General features: G+C 40.2%; 2 protein-coding genes across 3 annotated transcripts in view; one reads left to right on the top strand and one right to left on the bottom strand.

Moving 5' to 3' along the window:
• Positions 1-3,130, bottom strand: part of capn15 (calpain 15) — a 40,729-nt gene extending 37,599 nt beyond the window's left edge. The window contains exon 1 of one of the 2 annotated variants that reach the window (XM_061755773.1): positions 2,852-3,130. The gene's annotated coding sequence lies outside the window, so the exon portion shown is untranslated. Of the gene's footprint in view, positions 1-630; positions 785-2,851 lie in introns of those variants that run through there. The other variant, XM_061755774.1, reaches the window with a different exon arrangement.
• Positions 3,131-4,636: 1,506 nt separating this feature from the next.
• Positions 4,637-18,289, top strand: part of LOC133469427 (ankyrin repeat and fibronectin type-III domain-containing protein 1) — a 136,107-nt gene continuing 122,454 nt past the window's right edge. Inside the window, exons 1-2 of the mRNA XM_061756475.1 lie at positions 4,637-4,887; positions 9,597-9,694. Of these exons, the coding sequence (XP_061612459.1) occupies positions 9,678-9,694 (17 nt within the window). The 5' untranslated portion in view covers positions 4,637-4,887; positions 9,597-9,677. The remainder of the gene's footprint in view (positions 4,888-9,596; positions 9,695-18,289) is intronic.

Here is an 18,289-nt window from a genome sequence, read left to right as displayed (position 1 = left end):
TTAACAAGCGATACAGACACTGTATTGATTTTGAATGTGTGTGTGTTGTGTGTGTGTCAGAGAACGAGAGAGAGAGAGAGAGAGAGAGAGGGAGCGAGAGTGCACACACACTCACATTTTCTGGCAATGCCAGTGCATGTTTTGTTACAAGAAATGGATGAGTCACGTGTATTAGTTATTGATAGAAAACTATTATCAAACATGTATCAAATGGCAGCATATGAACCAGACGCACAGGGATATGGGTGAATGTTAAAAGCAGAGCCTTTACATTCACGTCCACATGTATGCCTGAAGTCCAACCAACTCTCAATCTAATTCATCTATGGCAGAGAGGAACCACAAACAATCACGAGTATTTCTAGAAGACTACCAAAGGGTTAACAAGAAGATGGTGGTGACCGCACTCCTCATCACTGCTCAGCTGTCCCTTCGCATTACTGAGATAAGCCTTCAAACTTTCCCTCTCGCCTCTCTCTTCCACTTCATATCACTTTGTTGACCTCATTCCTGATCTCTTGTTCCTTCGTTGAATTTATTGTTCACCCAGAGGAAACCACATTTAAAAAAAAAAAACACACACACACACACACATAGGCTATAATTTAACCAGAACTTGACATGACTCACATATTTGCCGGTACATCTTCATTGCTCGGACCGCAGCGAGTTAAGCATTAGTCGGTTAGTCGCAGACGCACTCATTTGACGGTAACTCTGCTCAGTTTCGCCGAAAAAAAAGGGCGTGTTGGTGACAGTCTGTTATGAGCATGACGAGCTACTTCAATAAACGTGTTGCTCAGACTCAAACTGGTTTATCTAGTACATCCGCACCCATGGCTTTGACATGTAAAAAGAATGCAGATCCTAATATTGTTTGGCTTGTTGTTTTTAGGTGCAAAGCCATAAAAGAGTATATTAGGGCCACACAATAAAGTTCCAAGTCTGAGAATAGAGCGTTTTTATGAGGAATGTAATACGGTAGTACGAGGAAAAATGTTAACCCTTTCGCAGACAAGAGACAGGAGAAGGATGCTGAGAATAATGAGAGATACAATTTAATAATAACTTGCATGCCAGGAACAGTTCAAAGGCAACGTGATGACTGCTTTCGAAGAAATGTCTGCCTATTTCTCCTGACAAGAGGTCATTCAGTATACACACACAACAGGCAGTTATCTGCCTAATGCAACTGGCACCCCCTCTAACCACAGCTATCGTGCTGTCTCGCAGCAAAAATGATAAGAAAATAATCAGACAGAGAGAGTGAAAGGAACGAGGTCTATAACGAAAGATTAGGAGGTTATAATTATCATAACAAAAAAACAGAATACATTTTATAAGTGCAAAGAAAGATATTTTTTTCCAAAAGAAGGCATATTGTTAGGAGAGAAAAAGTTTCATGATGCAAGAAAATGTCATTATTTTACAATAATAAAGTCCTTGAGGCCAAAATTTTATTTTACAAGAATGTTGTAATGTAAATGTTAGGGGTATAAGGTTGTCATGTTTTGAGAAAAAGTTGTCAAAGTCGTCACGTCATGCTAAAAAGTTGGAAAAATAAAAGTAAAGTTGCCACGATATGGGAAAAATCTTATTTTTATGAGACGTTATCAGAAGAAAATGCATTATTTCTCAAGAAAAGTTGTAATTTTATGATAATGAAGTCGTAACCCTACAAGCTTTAGCTCGCATTAATATAAGTCAACATATAACGTATAATATTTAACAACACCATCATAAGTATGAGCAGTTTAATGACATTTGTGCCTGATTTATTAAGGCAAGGTATCTCGAGAATGACAACTGCTGTTATTGCAATTCGGTCTACATTTTCCTTGCAATACTAAAAATGTACTTTACCCATCCATCCATTTTCCATAGCGATTGAGTAAGCTGGCCAATCGCAGGGCACATACAGTACTGTCTTCCTCTTATAAATGTATTGGCATTATATTTTTTTTCTGGTCACTTTTTGCCCTCTTACTCAGATATTATATCAGGGTACAACATTTTCCTTACCCATCGCCGAGGTTAACGCCTTATCAAAAAGGCAAGGGCAGGTTTACACAATCACCTTGCGCGGTTCTCATACTTTCCTAATCATGCGTGTTTTATTCAGACAGTCATAACTCAGCGATATCGCTAAATCAATAAAGGGCAAGAGCTGTAACTCTTTGTCCGTGGTGCACCTGTCACTCTGCATACAGCAGCTGTGCAACGTTCCCAGGCTGGGGAGAGAGGGGACAGGGAGGATGGATTTCATTTGTGTTCCCCCTGGGATGGCGAGGAAATGAAGGGTGGAGGCTAATTTCACACCATATTGTTGGCCGTCACTTGGAAAATGATGCAAATAGCACCTGCAGAAGAACTTCCTCCTGCCTAAGATGCACCATGGACACAGTGGAAAACTCTAAACTCGGAATATTTGGTGCAACAAGGACTAATAATACTGATAACAACACTAAAGTACAGTATTTAACTCAAGTACATAAGCTGTTTATGGCCTCAGGTAAGCTGTAAACAAACACAGGAAGCAAGGTGAGACCTTTGCCCCTGCCCCGAAAGGCTAATTGGACTCATGAAGGGAACGCATGTTGTCATTTTAAACCCACTCTTCTTCGAAGTTGTGTGATTTTAAATGTGTTTGACACGAGTCTCGCGTAAAAAGTCCAAGAGCGGACAAAAGTGGTAACCCAGGAAACGTGCCCAGTGACACCAACATTAGCTTGACAGCGTAGCCAGCTGACGGAAGCTTGTAAACAAAGACGCCACCTTTCGATCGAAGCCACGAACACGGTCGGAATGAAGTTGACCACCGCGAGTCCATTCGAACATCAGCAATTCTCACCTCGCCTCGAAGCGGAGGGACAGATGAGTCCCCTCGTCTTTGTCGTCGCGGCGCTAACTTTTGACAGCCATCGAGAGGTTAAGTTGTTCCCGTGTCGCGCTGCGGCCGTAAGGAACGTTCCCTCCGTGGGCTGCGCGTTCTCCGCTCCCCAAACACGTCCCAGACATTTGTGACAAACGCGTACGAGGATATTTACAACCCGTCAGGTACAGAAGCCAACTGACGAGACCGCGTAGGTTTACCTCGAACAGCCTCAGAAGCAAGCGGGATCACTACGGAGAAAATTCAAGACGAGTGTACGTTAAATGCGTAGTGTATCACAAATGTAGCTCGCGTTGCTCCAATGAGCGTACGTAAGACCACATCGAGAATATCAAGAAAGAGAACTACATTTCCCAGAATCAATACAAACGTTTACAACAAGGATATCCGGGGACGAATTCTTTCTTCTTTGCTAAAGAATAGATTTTTTTTTAATGTAGACGTTCTGATTTTTACCTTTTAACACATTGAATTATTTAGAAAAAAAAAATCTAAATTATGTAAATATTTGTTTCTCGACCAGTAAATTTACAGCCTTTTACTGCCACCTAAAGTCCAGAAGTATGTACCATCAATCCGTTTCAGTGAGCATCAACGTTGTGCTTAAATATAGGGGGAAAAATACTTGTCATGATTAAATTAAAATGTATTCCACATAAAAGTTACATAAAATGGTGTCTAAATAAATTGATACAAAAAAAACCAAAGCACAAATTACAAAAAGAATCCAGCTTTTGATGGTTATCTGAGAGAGTAGTTTTAGTGGTATGCCTATATATTTTGTAACATTACTATATGGTTATTTATATTGTAATACACTGTGATTGTTATTTCGTTTTATGAAGCAAACTGAAGAAACATGTTTATTCGTGTTGGCAATCATTTTCAACAATGGAATCATTTATAAACCAATAGATGAAATGTAATATTGGGGAAAGGATCTACAAGTTTTTATTTATTCCTACTCCATTTCAAATACTGGTACTTGTCTTTATCGTTTTTGATGATCTAATATTAGATTTAGTCTTCGAAGTAAACTACATCATTCATTAAATGTTCGAAAACAAAACGTTCTTGACAATTTCATGCAGATTAAACTTCAAAGTTAAAATACAATTGAACTGTACTTGGGCAGTGATTCTTTTGCCACAAGTTGTACAGAGACCACACTAAGAATAACTGCTCTACAGTACAGTACTAGACATTTCATTAACTCAAACAGTCTAATTAAAGCCCACGCGAGAGCGAAATGTATAATTTTAATAATAATTTCATTGTTATTGTTATAAACCACAAAAACAACAAAATTTCCTGGAGTTTCTCTTTTTTATACCCCTGGTAAAATATAGATCTAATTAGGATAAAGAGTAATTTAGCATGTGAAACGTTCTGTGAGTGTGGATTATCTCTTAATACTGGTGTCACCCGTGTTGTTTGAACCAAGCAAGTTCAAAGGATTAGGCCTGGCCAGTAAATTCCCTAATGATCCCTTGGAGGACCTTAAATGTCTCATTAGGATAATTGCCCTTTGGGCAATCACTCATAATAATTGGCTCCGATTTTAATTATTATTTTTTATGCCCATCTTGCTATAAAACACAAGAAACGTCTCAATTTAAGGGTAATTCTGAGAATCTGAGGTTTAAAAAAACAATTGTTTATTATTATTTCGCCGTTATGGTGGCCGTCAAGCAACAGACACAAACCATGCACTTCTGGGGTTGGCGTGATTTAGGTCCCTGGCCCGAGTGAGGCGGGCGGGGCAAAGCATCCTCCCATCGACCCAAACACAAATCTGGGCGGAGAAACTTCACCGGACGACCCCACATGTCGCGTTGGATTTACGGCTGTCCGCGTCTGTCCACGCCGGAGGAGAACTCTCGCTTAAACTTCTCTGGAAATGTACAACTCGCGAAAACTATGGACGAAATATTATTTTAACACCGCTTCAAGAGGTCTTGTGAATGAAACCTGAACCCACCTCCGTGTAAAAGGTAAGAAAGTGGATGCACCTTCCGTTGTTGTGTTTGTTTTTTGTCAACACTTGTTGATTCAGCACTTGTTGCTCTGCTGGGACGCTAACAAAAACATTGCGTCATTTAGGCTCCAGAGACTCATTCAAAGTGGCCGACGAGCTCCAAGTTAGTAAACTTTTTGTCTGGTTGCCTACACACTGTTGTCATGACAATGCTAAGGCAAACCGAGAGCGAGCACGTTGGGGCTTTGGGGGTACACAAAAGACGCCAACTTGAGTCTTTCAACAACTGTTTCTACAAACCACCCCAACAAAGTGCTTACAAATTCTAAAACTAGCACATAAATTGATTTTGTTTCGCTTTGTTTGATGGATGCATTGACACTCACATTTAGTCACCTTTTCCCTGGCAAAACGGAAAGAGGAGTACTGTACAGGGAGGGACTGAAGTAGTCCAAAGGGGGGAGAAAAGGGGGTCAGGGAAAGGGATATGTGCAATGTGTTGGGCTAAGGTGTGTCCTGTGTTTATATGAGACACTTTGTGACCCAGCTATAGCCAGGAAAGGGATGCTTTCAGTCAGCCCTTTGCTGTTTTACAGCCAGCACACATGTGGAAATGACATATGGCTTCTTCCACAATGGAGAGTGAACCACACAATTGTCCACTTGTGGCAAGTCACAAGGCACAAATAGCTTTATTAGTCTGTATTGAAGTAGATTTCTCAGGTATCTGTACTTTACCTGGTTAGTTGTTTGTCCATGTCTTTTTACTTTTGCTCCCTACATTTGAAAACACATCTGTAGTTTATACTTATTATTTTTATTTTTTATTTTAACCACCACGCATGACAACACAACGTTAATAGAGAGGTAAAGTCAGCCCCAGCTGAGATCTTGGGGTCTTATACGATGGAAAAAAAAAAAGAACAGTTACAGCAACTACATGGAGGAGGGTGGAAAGTAAAGCATTAACAATGATGACATCTGATTCAGATATTCCCAATCCTTGGCTTTATTAAAGAAAATTGTTTGTTGTCGGCCACAAGCTTCTGGTGTTCGAAAAAATCTCCGTCTAATCTGAAAAAGAAATACAAGTAAGGTGTATTTCTTCATTTATCATTAGCTAATTTCAACTTTTTTTTTTAGTCACTTCACAACATTAGCAAAGCTATGAGATCACATTATTTTGGTAGTATTAAAGCCTGAGCCAACTAGCTAGTTCTTGGTTTATAAAAACAACAATGTAACATGATTTCTTTTTCATCTGAGTATAAGCACTATATACAGTAATTTAATAATAGGGGGACTCTAATTTGCTGAGAATTGTCAAATTAACAAAACGGTTATTGTATGAATAGTTGTCGATCACGTGATCGGTATTTCTTTGTCTGCCATGTTGGGGGTTCAGATCAGGAGGATAAGCAAGGAAAGAGTAGTAGATCGACTTGACTGTTGGTTTTCGTTTTTTTCTGTTTCAGCCTTTTCTGTTACGAACACCTATGTTATCCATTTTTCAATCTTCTTAGATAAAGGTTAAAACGACCAAATTTAGAGAAACTTTGGATGGAGTGGCAAAGACATGACACAATGTCAAAGTGGCCATCATAAACAACTCTGATCCCTATACAATTCTAACATCTCTAAGCGCCTGCCTGTGTGAGAAATGAAAACTGAGTGGACATACAACCAAGACTGTTTGACTTAATGACCCGGAATTCAGCCCTTCCTCCCTGTTCAGGTCAATGGCAAAGTTACAGCGAGTTTAAATGTCGACAATGTCTTTTTTTTTTTTTAAACACATGATGTCACCACAGAGCCACCAAAGATGACAATATTAGTTATTTGTGCTTCATTTGGGTTTACATATATCGTTTTGGTATAAATAATTGATATACATGTGTTTAACTTTTGTCCAAAGACACCAGCCTTAAAGAAAACAACATTTTCGCAAGTTCGGCTTCAAACAATCATGTAATCAAACCGTGGTCATGCTAGTTCGTGTAGCATACACAGGAAGTCAGCTATCCCGTTTTCTGGGTTTGGTCACGTGATGTTCCGCAAAGAGCGGATAGTTGACATTTTGGCTTACTTGAGCTAAAACAGCATTGACTTTGCCTAGCATTAACCTCAAGGCTAGATAGCGGTTGGCATGGTGGTCATCAAATAATCCTATATTTTACTGTTGGTACAGAAGTTGAATCAGTACTTTTACTTTTTACCATTCATTTTTTTTAACACAAGTATCTTTACTTCTACTTAAGTACAGAGTGTGAGTACTTGTGCCACCTCTGCAATTGTCCATAGAGAAAAAAGGGTGAAAAAAGGATGTGTGTGGGCAACGTTTGTATGTTGATTTTGGAAATTTGGGGTCAAAGCCAACGCACATGGCCAGAAGGGGATATATGTTGGGCTGTGTTTACGTCACGACTACCGATGTTGCTGCACACCATCATGCACAAAGCATATCAATCAGCTGCTGACATGCATGTGATTCATCAGAAGCGGGTGACTCATTGTTATTACACAGGTTTGTACTCTTGTGCAAGGGAAGTTTTCACAAGTGCCCATGCTTAAAGATGACAGCTTCATGAACCGGTGCCATGCTTTTCATTCGCATCACATCATCAGCATCCTCTCCTGCTGCCAATAAAAACTTGCTGTCTAAAACATGTTGAACATTGTTTTCACTCATCACGTTTGTAAAATGTATTGTCACTATATTTGTTAAAACTATATTGTAGAAATATTGTACTTTTCTTTCACTGGTTGCCTGGGGAGAAAACAATTTTTTTTTACTGCCTTCTAGTGAGACGTGTGGTGTGGGGTCCATTTTGACTTAATGTGTGAGTTACTGTAAAGTGCGCACATAAATTGTTAGACCACCACCTAATGTCAGCCTTATGCCACAGCTTCCTTAAATTAACTGCACGAAATCATTTTTATATGTTTCTGTAATGGTTATTACATCACTATGTAGAAGCAACATGAGTATTGTCATTCATTCATATTCAAATGAACTGTTTTACAAAAGAAATTAGGGAAAAAAACTACAAAAAGCTTAGATAACGTACATAATCTTTTTGGGATCTCATTAGTTGTACCAAATATTGTGAGTGCACAATATGCATCATGCATTCCATTCGTTCATTATTTATCTCTCATCATATGTCGGGGGCATGCAGCAGCCTGGTTTGCACCCGTAGGGCCTTTTGAGGCCATTGACAGAAGCGCGTAAATACATGCGCGGATGCACACTTTTGTTCATGTGGCTACAGTAACAGGTCTACATCAAAGTTACATCTGTTTCTTATGCATGTTTAATGGCACAGGCAGGCAGCGGCCTCCCACAGCTCCATGTTACAGTGCATGTCGTTGGGCATGCTTAGCTAGAAAGAGTTTTTGCACTTTTTGGGAACAGGAGCTCCTTCCAGGGGATTTTTATTTTCATTTAACCCCTCGAAGGACCCCCCTCCGAATCCTAATGCCAGTAAACATAACTCCCAACTTCATGTGTCGCTCTAAAACCCAGAAAGACAAGCTATGTTAACTTGACAGTTTCGCTTACCGATAGCTGCATGGTCAAACATTAACCAAGCCTTGTCGATTATGCTTTTAATTGAAAAGACAATAAAGTAATAGACAATACAGAGACTGGCTTGGGTCCATGAAGAAAAAAAACGTGATTGCGAATGTTTTAGTCCATCTAACTAACACAAGTAGAGCTACTGAGTGCAAAGTTTAATGTGCAAATACCAGTAAATGTTGTGACAGGATTGTATAACTTGATTTATGACTGGCTTCAACCCAAGTAATGACTTGACTCAACTGGCTTGAAATTGAGCTAGTACCGGACTTGCTGGATTTTTGCCACAGTCACTTGGGACTTGCCTGTAACTTGAAGGTTAAGACTTGAGACGTACCAACGGGTTACACATATGTGACTTGCTCCCACCTCTGTCGGATACAAGCAGGGTGAAGCACGTGTCCCAAATTGAACTGAAGTTCACCTTCCGAAATTATTCTGCACTTCTGGATCAAGGCAGCATCCTGCGACCTGACAACACGTTTCCTCTCTCGCCAGATGTTCTACCTAATTAACATGCGGGTTCAGAGCAAGAAAGGCGCCGCCACCCGTACGCGGTGTATTCAAGTGCAGCAGAGCTGCATAATTAGCTTGCGTTATGATGAATAATGTTAATTTGGTTCACGGTAAAGTGTTCCTCCGGGGTGAAAGAGGTCAGTTTGATGGGTCTTCTGAAAGGTTTGCCAACCGAGAAGAACGTCTACACTGCATCAAGAAAAAAAAAAAGTTGTTAAATGATGATTATCTTATTTAATTTAAGTACATTTACCTGACAAATAGAACAGAAACATTTAAAACAAGTGAAATACTTGTACACAAACCCTGGCTGGTAAGAAAAAATATGTTGTTAGACAAAGAGAAAGCATATTTTGCTTGATTTAACATATTTCATCTTGGTTAGATCTTTGTATTGGCAGTATGGGTTGGGTGCATATTTGAGCAAGCAAATCACATTTTGTTGCTACCCATTCAATTTATGAAACTCAGTTTTCTTTGTGTATCACTGGGAATTCAACTGAAGACAACTTTGAGACTCGATTTTTGTGTATAGCTTCCTCAGGCAGTTATTTGGTAATAGGAGTACTTCAAACATGGCTGCATGCTTTCAATCCAAAATATGAATTTCTCCTTTTTACTTTTCTTAGGTGACGGTCATAAATTCACCACAGAAAGTGAAGGACTTCCATGCCAAACCTGGGGAGCCACTCCCGCCCCAGGTTGCTGGAATGGAGCAACTCATCGAGTAAGTGAGATCATGTCTTTATTTACCCGCAAGTCCAGTTTACACATTTAAAATTTTTTTTTTAAATTTTACAGTCTGTGACCATGTGTTCATTGCACTTTACTAAATGCACTTCCTGACTCTATTTTGGGGTTTCCTGGAACTGTTGTTGCCCATTCTTTAGCTCCGACATGGCACCGGGACTGGAGAATCGTTTTATTCTATTAGTTGCTCAGTGGCAGCCTGCATTGCTCAACCCTGTCCACTTTGTCTCATGGCTACAGTGAGTTATAGCTTTGGGGGACAGCAGGTGTATTCAATTGTGGGCTGTATCATCAAGCCAAAGCCATCGGGAATTCTGGGACTCGGATTTAACAGTTTTGGCTCAGCAGTTTGTTGCAGAGTTTTAAAGCTGAAGTAACTGCATTGAGAGTGAAGTCTAAAATATAACGTAATTTAAATAAATGTCCATAATTGCATGCAAATAAATAATAGTAATAATAATGAAACACTTTTAGTACTTGGCTTCCAGGTACTCTACATGAGATTTACTGTGTCCCATTTAGAGTATGTTCTCCTTTCTACATATTTGTGCAGAAACAGCACTACCATTGTCAGATGTGGTGCGTTTATATCCTCTCTAAGAGTTGGATTTCTCTGTGCGCAGTCAAGTACGTCGCTGGGAATTGCACATTTCTTCCAGTTAGTTGTGAGCGACTGGAGCCTCCTGCATGCCCTTTCTTACGAAACCTCAACTCATTCATTTACAAAGCACTAGTTATACAAACTGAATCATAACCATGAGATCATACAGTACATCATCATCACTCCTTCTCATGCGATATTGCTTAATTGGTGTTAAGATTATCCATCCATCCATCCATTTTCTGAGCCGCTTCTCCTCACTAGGGTCGCGGGCGTGCTGGAGCCTATCCCAGCTGTCATCGGGCAGGAGGCGGGGTACACCCTGAACTGGTTGCCAGCCAATTGCAGGGCACATAGAAACAAACGCCCATTCGCACTCACAGTCATGCCTACGGGCAATTTAGAGTCTCCAATTAATGCATGTTTTTGGGATGTGGGAGGAAACCGGAGTGCCCGGAGAAAACCCACGCAGGCACGGGGAGAACATGCAAACTCCACACAGGCGGGGCCGGGGATTGAACCCGGGTGCTCAGAACTGTGAGGCTGACGCTCTAACCAGTCGACCACCGTGCCGCCTGTTAGGATTATGAGGAAAAAAAATCATCCCCTGTCAGTACTCACTGGACCCAACAAGTTTTAGAACCCCTCGTGTACAACCCCAATTCCAATGAAGTTGGGACATTGTGTTAAACATAAATTAAAAACAGAATACAATGATTTGCAAATCATGTTCAACCTATATTTAATTGAATACACTACAAAGACAAGATATTTAATGTTCAAACTGATCAACTTTATTGTTTTTAGCAAATAATCTTTAACTTATAATTTTGTAGCTGCAACATGTTCCAAAAAAGCTGGGACAGGGTCATGTTTACCACTGTGTTACATCACCTTTTCTTTTAACAACATTCAATAAACTTTGGGAACTAAGAACACTAATTGTTGAAGCTTTGTAGGTGGAATTCTTTCCCATTCTTGCTTGATGTACAGCTTCAGCTGTTCAACAGTTCGGGGTCTCCGTTGTCGTATTTTACGCTTCAAAATGCGACACACATTTTCAATGGGAGACAGGTCTGGACTGCAGGCAGGCCAGTCTTGTACCCGCACTCTTTTACTACGAAGCCACACTGTTGTAACACGTGCAGAATGCGGTTTGGCATTGTCTTGCTGAAATAAGCAGGGGCGTCCATGAAAAAGACGTTGCTTGGATGGCAGCATATGTTTCTCCAAAACCTGTATGTACCTTTCAGCATTAATGGTGCCTTTACAGATGTGTAAGTTAACCCTGCCATTGGCGCTAACACAGCCCCATACCATCACAGATGCTGGCTTTTGAACTTTGCGTCCATAACAGTCCGGATGGTTCTTTTCCTCTTTGGACCGGAGGACACGACGTCCACAATTTCCAAAAACAATTTGAAATGTGGACTCGTCGGACCACAGAACACTTTTCTACTTTGCATCAGTCCATCTTAGATGAGCCTGGGCCCAGAGAAGCCAGCGGCGTTTCTGGGTGTTGTTGATAAATGGCTTTACTGACATTGGTTTTCTGAAGTGTTCCTAAGCCCATGTGGTGATATCCTTTACACATTGATTGCGGTTTTTGATGCAGTGCCGCCTGAGGGATCGAAGGTCACGGTATTCAATGTTGGATTTCGGCCTTGCCGCTTACATGCAGTGATTTCCCCAGATTCTCTGAACCTTTTGATGATATTATGGGCCGTAGATGATGAAATCCCTAAATTCTTTGCAATTGTACATTGAGGAACATTGTCCTTAAACTGTTTCTCACCTACTTGTTTGCAAAGAGGTGAACCTCGCCCCATCTTTGCTTATGAATGACTGAGCAATTCAGTGAACCTCCTTTTATACCCAATCATGGCACCCACCTGTTCCCAATTAGCCTGTTCACCTGTGGGATGTTCCAAACGGGTGTTTGATGAGCATTCCTCAACTTTCTCAGTCTTTTTTGCCACCTGTCCCAGCTTTTTGGGAATGTGTTGCAGCCCTAAAATTCTATGTTAATGATCATTTGCTAAAAACAATCAGGTTTGTCAGTTTGAACATTAACTATCTTGTCTTTGTAGTGTATTCAATTAAATATAGGTTGAACATGATTAGCAAATCATTGTATTCTGTTTTTATTTATGTTTAACACAACATCTCAACTTTATTGGAATTGGGGTTGCAGAATTCCAAATGGTGAATAACACCTCCTGCTTACTACACCTGAACCCATTCATTTAAAGTACGAGGGATCCAGCCTTCCACACTGACTGTGACACATTGTCTCATTATGTCAGCACTCCCCAAGACTCGCTTTCCCTTAATCTTGACGTCACGCCTCCAACATGCGGCGGCATCGGGCCGAACAATCAAGTGTTAGAGGTTCTTGACTTGCGCAATCTGTGATTCATCGGTGAGTCATCACAACAGGAAAAGAAGAAAAAGAGAGGCTTTGAATGCCCCCCTATATATGTGCACTCACATACACCCAGGATTGTGCACGCAGGGTAGGTTAGCATTTACCTTGCCCTCTGTCAAGCAATTTATTTTGAGACATCTGCATCACTGTGTGTGCTGCACTCTCAGTTTGTATCGATAGTTACAAAGAGACACACACAATTAGAATAATAGTCAATTGCGATGGTTGTCTTGCATTCTAAAGTGAACAATTATTTGACAATTCAAATTGCTGTTAACTGGAGGAGATTAAATAATGAGGGTTGCTGTGTAGTTTGAAGTGAATAGCCACCAAAGGGCCACTAGAGGGCGACACAGCCATTCAGTTCCACCTTTTAGTCAAAGGTTACGTTCTGAAGGAGTCGCCACCATGAGTTGGATGGTTTGAAATTCATTCTCACGTGGATAGTGGTGATACTGATTTTGTTTAATTACATTGTTACAGTTCTTATAAAATTGCACCAACAAGGATACCAGCACATAGTTGATACTATAGTACTGTGTTTGCTAAACCTTATTGAGCAAAGGCACAGATTTTTACATTAGAAAAACTTCACGGCACAACACCAAGCAGAAATGTCACAAAAAGTAAATACGCACATATAACATATACAACTTGTGGATGCATAGTTTAACCCATTCACTGCCAGCCCTTTTCAAAGCAGACTTCCCCATATTGCCATTTTGACTGATGTTCCAAGACCCACCAGAATATTGTCCTATTACAATATAAGCAGCCAACCTATCAAAAGAAAGCGTAGACTTCTTTCACCAGAAAAAAAAGAGAAAACGAGTTTTTGCCGTTGTGACGCCTCAAATTATAAAACAAGACTGAGAAAGCGCTTTTGATGGCAAAAAAATGATTTATTTCCAGTTGAACAATTATAGAACGCGCCATGAGCGACGATGACTCACCGCATGGCTCGAACATCAGTGACTTTTTTGCCTGCCGGTCGTCATTTACCCCACGAACTGCATCATCCTTCCTCACGATTGCGACACACACTTTTGACTACCTACCACAACACATATTCTGTTCATACCATACACATACACACTCTGTTGGAGTGACGGGTGACTAAAATTGTCTGACTTCTAAAGTGGTGGAATTTCTCTCCCTCACATTCAACGTGACAAGCTGAGAGTAACTCCCTAATCTTTATCTTTTACTTGAAAGCTGTGCTTATCTCGACTCGAAAGTGATGTAACAGCGCCATTTACTTGCATCTGTTTGTCATTACGGTTGTTTACAAGCTATAGTATATATTTACACCGTTTCATTCCACAGAAAGGATTTTTACAGATCAATTAATTGATTATTATGCCCATCCCGTTATTACAACACAATGAAGCAGAGTAAACTTCTTCTTTGGAACATTTAGGGCTTTTAAGCCTATAACGGCAGTACAATAATGTCGCTCTCTGGATTTATTACTTTTGAAGCTACATCGGAAGTAAGGGTGAGAATTATGTGGTCACTTTTAAACATTCAATTTCTCATCAGTCAGACTCCGTTCTGCTAAATTCCACTTTTATAGTCAATTGTCAGCTCAAAACATATTCATTACCCACTGTTGTCCTCACAATAACAAAAACTGTCCCTGTACCTAAAGGTGTCATGTTCTTTTTGTGTTCCACAATAGCACTATAACTTTAGATTGTGCTGTTGCCGATGACCTGTATCCTACTGCTCACTGTTATTTCCGTTTTCCTCACAAAACCGTTCGTAAGACACAAATTTTACCTCGCTGCTTTTGTTTTTGCAAATAACTAATGTCCAGCTGACTGCCCTCTGTTGCCCATCATGTGATTGATTTTTTTTTTTTTACGTTTCTTTCCTTCCCAATTCTGTCTCACTACTTTTTTGGGCGGCAGGTTGGACTCAAATCCGTGGAGCCCCAGACATGACTTGGTGGGCAAAAATTAAATCGTCTCCACAATGCAAAGTGTACAACATTTTACATTTTTGGGCCCAAATAGTCATTTAAAATGCTCTTTTACGTGTGTGTGTGTGTGTGTGTGTGAGTGGTTCAGTAGTCTTTTTGTGACAGGTAATTTTTAAGTATGCTCCTGACAGCCTTTTATATGAAATATTGTTTTATATTACGCACAGCTCGTGGAATGGCCGCAACCATTCTTCCGTTTGGTAGCGCTAGTCCGCCCTCCCCACTGAACCGCAAGCAGCGTCCTTGCACTCGACATGAATGAATTGAGATGAGCACACTGTAAACATGCGTCTCAAGGGCTGAGCCGTGATACAAATCAAACAAATGCGGAGGAGGAAGAGGAAGCCCGCTTGTCTGCCGTCACCGCCAATAAACCAAACAAATACCGAACCTGCATCCCGACAAGTGCGCTTCACTCCCAGACTGCTGCTACATTATGAATGGGCTTGTGTTTGCAGCTTGATCACAATCTGCCCGGGGCGAAATGGAAGCAGCCCTTGGCTAAATGCAACCGGCATGTTGTTATTACCTCCCATAAGCGGCGACAACAACAAAATCTGTCATTGTGACATTACTGCTGCTCAGCACTGCCTAGATTTCCCAAATGGCTTCATATTGACGTCGATCACGGTTTGCACGCCAATGCTTCACGTCAAAGAGAGCGGACGAGCATTCTGCGGCGTCAGCAAGCACCCCCGCAGTTCTGAAGCCTCGCTCCTAAAGTACTTGTTGGTGAAACAGAAATGCAACAAAATAGTTATAAATGAGTAGTAGTTGTTTGTTTTTTTTAATGTTAAAATTATAATTTTTGTGATATGTCCACTAAATTCAACAATGCAAATACAACACTATATTGTATCCATTAGTCACCTGAGATCAACCATTTCACCCGATCACCAAGTATACCAAATTGTCTAATTGCAAATCATTCCGTCTTTGCTTCCCCTCGCTCACTCATCCACCTTATTCATCATTTTGAAGTCACACGAAGGAGATCTTTTGTCTTAAAATAATAATAGAATGATAATAAACATTTATCACCACGGAGAACCTGATTAATTTCAACAGCACCACTTATCAATGATACAAATAGCTGCTTGACCCGGCCCACGACGAAGCCTTGAATATTAGTAATGTTGATGATAATTTATGTGCATGTCTGATGATTTTTTTTTTTATGAGAAAGTACTCGTAATGCAGTGCTTATATCTTTTACTAGGTTTCTCAAGGCTAATTGTCACAAGAACGGAGCGATCGGAGCTTTACAATGTAATAAATGGGCAGAATAACAAATGTGGAAGCATAGATTTACCTAAGTAATAATACGTGCAGGGCTGTAACGAAGGATTATTTGAATAATCCATGAATCTGTTGATCAACATCTGTAACCGATTAATCAATTATCAAAAATCATTATCGATTAATTTGATAATTGATTAGCTTAGTTTCGTTTTTTCCCTTTATCGCCCTCTCTATCGTTCTGTCTTTTGCTCTTGATTGGTCTAACTCTATCCGTCGCTCCCTCTTTCTAGCTCCCTAGCTCTCTCTTTACCTCTATGTAGCGCTCTCTCTTGCACTCTCTCTCTCTGTATCTGTTGCTCTCTAGCTATCTCTCCCTCTCTATATTGTCCTCTCTCTTACCTGTTTAACTCTATTCTTCAATCCCTTTCACTCTCTATCTCTACATATATCTCTATTTATTGCTCTCTATCGCTCTATCTCTCTATCTATCGCTCTTGCGAGCCCTCAATCGCTTTCTCTATCTGCACCCTATCTTTCTCACCTTCTGTATCATTTCCTTATTTCATCTATCTTATCGAATATCGATCTATCCTATCACTCGATAGCACCTTTTCTGATGACGTATTTATAGTCAGTGTACTGAACGTCTGCATTGAGCTCCTTCAGCATTCTATGAGAGTTTCAAGGATTCTTTTCAGCACATTTTAGTTCGTTTGAATGAATGGCATTGTGCGAGTGCATCACGTGATATCAATGGTCCCATCTGTGGAGTCCCATCACGGAGGGCTGATGCACACTGTCGCAGTAATTACAGGAGGAAGGTTTTCTTTCTTTTTTTTTTTTTTTTTAATTTAAACTGACATTCTCCTCGGATGGCCTTGTTTGTCTGTGAAATAAGCCATTTAGTGGAATGTTGTCCGGAGACTGATTGCTGGGATTTATTGTACAGTTTGTGCACTTCTATTGTTGTGCAGTACACAAGGTCTGGTCATTATTTATACACACCCAAATGGATATTGACGTCACCTTTTTGTGACTGTGTGGGTTCGCCGTGTGCACGTGTAAGTGTGTGGTTCATTTGAACACAGACATTTTATCCAAATACGGCAAAACTTGAACGCGCAATGGCTTTTATCATCCTGCGTGAAAATAGCCCCAGAAATACAGCAGTACATGATTAATTCATCAGCCCAAGCCATTTTAGAGCCAAATTCAGTCGAGACACAAAAAAGAGAGCAATTGTGAATGGTTGCAGTGACTCAGAGGAGAACATTGCTACCATATTATTCTGTCTGTCCTTCGTGCCTTTTCCTAATGGTGATAAATAACTGTGTTTCTCAAGACACCAAAGAGCTAACAGTCTCATTTATTAAAATAAATAGAAAGAAAGTTCTAATAGATGTCCATCCTCACATAGTCTGGAGTCTTATCCAATTAAACGCCTCTCTTCAAAACAAATACAGTAAAGGCCTGCTTTGCAATAGACATCTAATACAAATAAATGTTTGATCTTCTCTGCAGTTGCGGAAATAAACAGCCGCGGCCACTTTTTTGAGGATATATACGCAGTTTTTTTTTTTTCTTCAAAGAGAAATGCCAGCCCTTGAAATAACCTTTATGGGAGTGAGTGATCTTGTAAATGTAATTACACTATCCTTGCTTCCAAACTCATTTACAGAAGAATGAAAAGCATGATTTTCCCTGCAATACAAAGCAAGAGTGGTTCTCAAACTTTTTCACAAAGTACCAACTCAAAAAATACTCTTTCTCTAAGTGTCGGCCTTGTGACCAACATAAAAAAAAAAAAGTGTTGTAAGCCCAAGTGTGCGTTAAAAATGAGGCACAGGTTTCATTCCTAAAAATGTATTTCATATTTTTATTAGCACCTATAACATTATGCACAGTTTGAACTTTTAACACTGTGCAAGTGTAATAAGTATTTTTTTGAAGGTGGTACTTGTAAAAAGTTAGGGAACCACTGCAACTATAACTGTATGTACAGTTTGAATATTTGATTCCTTTGCATGGTACTACAGTGAGTCGCATACCACTAGTGGTACTGTTACCACACTTGAGAATCCCTGCTACAGTAATTGGACGTAATTTTCATTTTAATCTGGTCTTTACAGTAAGTCAGTCGTATTCTTCCACACTCCTTCCACCAGAGAGGTGTACTCAGAATATGGCTATGCGTCATGCACTCTCTAATCAGGCCGCATTACATCTGAGATGGATGGCCGGCTGGGGGTGGGCCGGAGCAAATCATGACAGAGAGGCAGGTGATGAACCTGCAGATGGAGAAGATAATCAAGAAGCT

The sequence above is a fragment of the Phyllopteryx taeniolatus genome, chromosome 19 (genome assembly GCF_024500385.1).
Source record: "Phyllopteryx taeniolatus isolate TA_2022b chromosome 19, UOR_Ptae_1.2, whole genome shotgun sequence".
NCBI classification, from domain to species: Eukaryota; Metazoa; Chordata; class Actinopteri; order Syngnathiformes; family Syngnathidae; genus Phyllopteryx; species Phyllopteryx taeniolatus.
The sequence above is the reverse complement of the archived record's forward strand: the minus strand, read 5'-3'. Positions and strand labels throughout refer to the sequence as shown.